The 5,732-nt window shown below is 37.9% G+C and overlaps 1 protein-coding gene across 1 annotated transcript; it reads left to right on the top strand.

Moving 5' to 3' along the window:
- The first annotated feature begins 237 nt into the window (after positions 1 to 237).
- Positions 238 to 3,812, top strand: LOC122012841 (shaggy-related protein kinase alpha-like). The gene is made up of 13 exons (XM_042569499.1): positions 238 to 485; positions 589 to 822; positions 903 to 995; positions 1,184 to 1,243; positions 1,331 to 1,603; positions 1,704 to 1,778; positions 2,089 to 2,145; positions 2,215 to 2,355; positions 2,604 to 2,654; positions 2,725 to 2,820; positions 2,896 to 2,979; positions 3,145 to 3,247; positions 3,328 to 3,812. Exons 1-13 carry the CDS (start codon positions 426 to 428, stop codon positions 3,378 to 3,380), a joined length of 1,380 nt encoding a protein of 459 aa, XP_042425433.1. The 5' UTR covers positions 238 to 425; the 3' UTR covers positions 3,381 to 3,812.
- Positions 3,813 to 5,732: the final 1,920 nt, after the last annotated feature.

Genomic DNA, 5,732 nt, shown 5'->3' with positions numbered 1-5,732 from the left:
ATCAAACAAAATGGAAAGCGCATGAAATGTTCATAAATCATCTCATCCTTAATTTAATCGAGCAACACGTTTTCGTGCAATTTATTTGTTTAATTGAGCACGTGAAACAGCGGTGATCGTGTGTTGAAATAGTAGTTGCGGCAGACCGCTTCTCACGCTCGCCTGAAGACCATAGTTTGAAACTTGAAACCCAGCGGTGGTGGCGTTGGATTTCCAACCTCTCATTCCTCGCCTCAAAAAACAATTTCCAATTTCTAAAAATGACAAAAACGCACCAGAAGAATGATACAAAAGGGAGGGAGAATGAGGGGAGACAGAGATCCTGGAAAAAGGAGGAGAAAACCAGCTCCTTCCCTCTTCTCTCTTCTTCTTCTTCCAATTCATACGCGTGAAGAAGAAAAGAGCAGAGCGGACGGAACCAAGACATGCATATGATGCGGCGAATCAAGAACATCACCTCCGGTCACCCTTCCGTCCCCGATCCCGTGAGTTGCCCATCTTCCTATTCCAGTTTGGGCTAGCATACTCATTTTGTTTGGAAATTATGTTGGATCTGTTTACCAAGCAAACGATGTAATGTTCGCACAGGATGTGAAGGTTGGAAAGAAAACTACAAATTTTGATGATGCAGTGGACGTTCTTACAGAAAAATCTATGGCCAACAACAAAATATCTACTCTAGATCAACATATGGCTTCGTCAGATGTGAATGTTGATGCAAGAACATTGACATCTGAAGCAACAACAAAGGTCGATCAACTACCGAAAAAAATGCATGAAATGGCAATCAGAGATAATAAAGTAGATATACAACATGAGAAGGTTATTTGCGCAATGTACTTTTGTTTGAAATATTACTTTTCAGTGCATTCTTACATATGTAATTTATGATGTTTTTGCAGGTGCAAGATGATATACTGGTAAATGGCAATGGAACTATGCCGGGTCAAATAATCACAACCACGATAGGTGGACGAGATGGCAGGCCTAAGAAGGTATCATTATTTTGTTAACATTGTTAAATTTTAGTTTAATTCAATTTGCTTACTTTGCCAAATGTTGATAAATTCAGTGATATACTTTCCTTATCTGCTTGAATCACAGCTTGTTCATGCTGATGTTTCCTTTTTGCTTTCTCTATCATCTCGAACTGGTTAGATGATTTAATACTAAAATGTTGCAGATGATGTCATATAAGGCTGAGCGCATTGTTGGAACAGGTTCATTTGGTGTAGTTTTTCAGGTTTTTTTTTTATAGATTTATTTATCTATTTTTTAAGATTTCAAACAACTGAAACGTTGTAACTTATGGTTCCTTTTTCTAATGCAGGCTAAATGTTTAGAAACAGGAGAAGAAGTTGCAATCAAGAAGGTTTTACAGGATAAGAGATACAAAAATAGGGAACTACAAACTATGCGCTTACTTGACCATCCAAATGTAGTTCAACTAAAGCATTATTTCTTTTCGACGACCGACAATGATGAGCTCTACCTCAACCTTGTTCTCGAATACATCTCCGACACTCTTTATCGTACTTTGAAGTATTACAATCGCATGAACCAACATATGCCACTCCTTTATGTAAAACTGTATACCTTCCAGGTTCACATTTTGTTGCTCTACCTTACTTCTTTTCCAAAGATTTCTCTCTCTTTCTAACTCTTTTCCTAACTAAATGGATTGTTCTTATTTATGACTGCAGATTTTTCATGCACTTTCTTACATACACCAAGTTGTAGGGGTATGCCATCGGGATATTAAACCACAGAACATATTGGTAAAGATTATATTGGAGTTACATATGCTGATATGCATTCTAGTATAAACTGCTCATTTTGTGCAAATGACATGGATAGAAAGGCCATCACTTGTTAAACACTCTATCGAACTAAACATCTATTGTAATAGTACATTTAGGGGATGAAAAGTGGGAAAATTATCCAACTAGCTAGCTAGATTCTTTACATGAATATAAGGATAAAAGGTTATTTGCAAATGTATTCTAGCACATTATAGTCCTCTAATGCAAAATTATGAAGACGTGACATTATTCCAAGTGTTGGTTTAATCTATTTATCAATTTTCAGGTTAATCCTCACACTCATCAAGTAAAACTCTGTGATTTTGGCAGTGCCAAAATGTTGGTAAGTAAGCTAATGTGTGCTTGACTCTTGTATAGTTGTTTCCTATGATATCTCATCATCTCATTTCAGGTTCCAGGGGAGCCTAATATATCTTACATTTGTTCACGGTACTATAGAGCACCTGAACTTATGTTTGGTGCCACAGAGTACACCACTGCTATTGACATATGGTCGGTCGGCTGCGTGTTGGCTGAGCTTCTCATTGGACAGGTAACAGTGTTCTTGGGTGGTTAGTTATTATGCCATATAGAGGCAAATCTAGTATTTTGATAATTTGATTACATACACATTTATCATTCCGTTTAAAAATAAGTTTATCTTCATAGGATGAGGGCATAGGCTAGATTGCTTAATGCCTATTATGTGATTGTCTGTCTTGTATAAGATATTGAATAAGTTTATCTCCATGAGTATGGTGAAGCAGTGTAAACTAATTACTATATGAATTCCTCTTGCAGCCTCTATTTCGAGGGGAAAGTGGTGTTGATCAGCTCGTGGAAATCATTAAGGTAATTTTATGTCAATGACATTTGTCTTTCAATAATAATTTTTATCTCACTTATTGTCGTTCCTTCTCAGGTTTTAGGTACCCCAACAAATGAAGAAATCAAGTCTATGAACCCAAATTATTCAGAATTCAAATTTCCATGCATGAAAGGTCACCCTTGGCATAAGGTAGCTGAACCTGTAATATAATGATGATCCTCCTAGTAATTCCAAACAATAACGCACCATGTCTACAACATGCAGTTTTTTGCAAATTCTGTACCCCCTGAGGCAATTGATCTTGTGTCAACACTACTTCAATACTCACCTAATTTGCGTCTTACAGCGGTAAGTATATGATACATCCAAATAAAAATAAAGTTTTTCTGTTTCACTTTCATTGTAGTAATTAATGTCTTCTCTACATCTTGCTAGTTTCTATTTTGATCATTAATGGTTTGCCATTGGTATGTATTCCAAGTGACATAAACATGTTTGTCATCATTGATACAGTTGGAGGCCTGCGCTCATCCATTCTTTGATGAATTGAGAGATCCTAACACATGTTTGCTTAGTGGCAAACCTCTTCCTCCTTTATTCAACTTCACATCTAAAGGTAATGCCTTATTCACCTTCCTGTGTAATCGTCGTCCGTCCATCGATGGTCCTTTAAATGAGATTTAAACATGTTTGCAGAGCTTGAAAGCGCTTCTCCTGAACTAGTTCGACGCCTCCTACCCGAGCATTGAACTAAACTCGGGGTCAAGAAGTTTTGGCTGAGTTTGGTAGAGAGCTTCTTTTTCCAGTTTTCCTGATGTGGTCAATGGTTGGAATTCAAGACGGTAAACAAGAACCATTTCAGTTTTAAGGCTGCAGTGTGTGCTTGAAGTGCAAGATTTTGCGGAGACTTGAAGAGACAGGGAAAGAGAAAGGATTCCTTCTGCAGTAGACAATCTTGAATTATATCTGACACTACTGATGGCCATCTTATAATTGATCGGAGACATGAAGAGGCAGAGCAAGAGAAAGGTTCCTTCTTCAGCAGTCAGTTTTCTGTTGCATTACCATTGACCATTTCTTGAACGTACGTAGCCTCGTTGTACAACCCCAACAAAATCTTATTGTTCATTGTATTGATCGATTAAAAGGTTCTTTGGTAGCAACGGCTCATACTTTTACCTCTTCTTTTCCATTTCTTCGTTTCATTCATTTCTTATAGTAAATCATAAGTACGGCCTCTTCCATTCCCCTGACCTGGTGTTATCCGGTAAAGAGAACATGCATTTTGTAAGAAAGATAAAGGTTTGACTTCTAGGTCCCTCCCCTCACACAATGTCAAATATCTTGTCTGTCTTAACTTTAATATGAATTTTCGGTAAAGGTTAATGACTACAGCAAGTAGCAGGTTAAGTTATAATTACATGATGTCCTCTCCATTTGTTATTATCTGACTTGGTAAAGAGGACAGGGGAAGAAGAAAGTCCTGACTCCACCAACTATGTTCATTATTATGCGTATATTAGAATAAGCTAATAGTGAAAGGCATGTTAGGTGAGATGTGGATGGGAATTGGAGGTGGTCAGTTGACAAATCACAGGGACACATAAAAGTGGTGGTGGGGAAGAAGAAGATAACGACGAATTAAAGATGGACAGAGGAGGTCAACTTCTGTAGAAACTCGAACATTTCTTTCAAATGGTTGCATGGTACAATCTTTGTACAGTCTTGACCTTTTCCTCTTTTTTCTTAGTTTCTTATGCTGAAAACTATGAAGTCAGGCCAACCAGATTTACCCAGAGCTGCATTAGCTGAAGCAAATCTACAAGAAAAGCTAAAACATAGGTCAATGAGAACAGTTAAAACAAAACAAACAGAATTATACTAGACAACAATGTATGAAAGTGTTAGTTAGCTGCAATGATTAGATGAAGGTCGCTTTAAGTTGAAATCGCCGAAACCCTACCTTCTAAACTCCAAATTAAGAAGGCCATCCTCTTGCACGCCATATCAAACATCTTACGAGCTATCCTTAAAATACCACTACTGTACAGTAGTGGCATCTTCTTTGCAGCCCTTCCATGGAAGATCTCACTGAGGGGGTTCCAAAAGCCAACATGTGTTCGTTCAAAGTTTTCTTTTCCCCCACTTTGTTTAGCGTCAAACTAATGAATCTCATCATGATTAATTCAATACTGCAATCTCTTTTTCACGCTGAAAGAAAGGCGATAGTAAACAATAAACATGCAGGTGCAAACTAAAGCTAGCGATTAATCCATTAATCCTGATCTCTCGCATGTGATCCACATGATGACACCACTTTGTGTCTAAATATATAAACAACCAATGCATGTGCTCCATGGTTCCTAATCCAGCATGAGGGGCCATTAAAACAAACTCTTTTGGCTCCAAATTGTACGGATGATTAACTTTAGCACCTTCTCTTCTCCTAATTATGATTAAAGAGAATAATTAACATGATCAAATAATTACATTTGAAGGGACACAGTCTATACTAGTTTGCCCAATGTTTGTGATGTGATATATATATATATATATATGACTCAGTGTAAAATCACATGAGTTATGTTGCATGCTGCTCCAATATATGGTGAAGTCAACCTCTGACTTTGAAGTCAACAAGTATTCAAATTAACTTAAGCCTTGTAATTTTATTTAAATTTTTACTATTATTATTATTATTATTTAAATTTCTACAAGAAATATGACTCAAACAAACTGACCTGCCGTGGCCTCGCATGTAAAAGGAATTGATTCGAGGAGAATAAATTAAACAGAGGAAATCCCCATCGCTCATGCTTCATCCACATCTTTTTCAAACAAGGCAGCTTCAAGGTCTTCATCTGCCACTATCGTTGTCCCCTTCACGCGCACAAAGCGGGCCCCGGCCCAGCGCGTCCTCCATCATACTGTCCCTGGCACGTGCCGTTCGCCTCCCTCACACGTGCGCTGCACCTCCTCCCCCCCTTCCCTTCACATGCGCACATTAACTGCATGCGACAGCAAGTGGACAAAATACCCGGTTTAATTGAATTAACTCCACACTAAACAAAAATAACATACGATAGTGGATTCGTCATCCA

Source organism: Zingiber officinale, chromosome 8A, assembly GCF_018446385.1.
Source record: "Zingiber officinale cultivar Zhangliang chromosome 8A, Zo_v1.1, whole genome shotgun sequence".
In the NCBI taxonomy this organism is placed as follows: domain Eukaryota; kingdom Viridiplantae; phylum Streptophyta; class Magnoliopsida; order Zingiberales; family Zingiberaceae; genus Zingiber; species Zingiber officinale.
The sequence above is the reverse complement of the archived record's forward strand: the minus strand, read 5'-3'. Positions and strand labels throughout refer to the sequence as shown.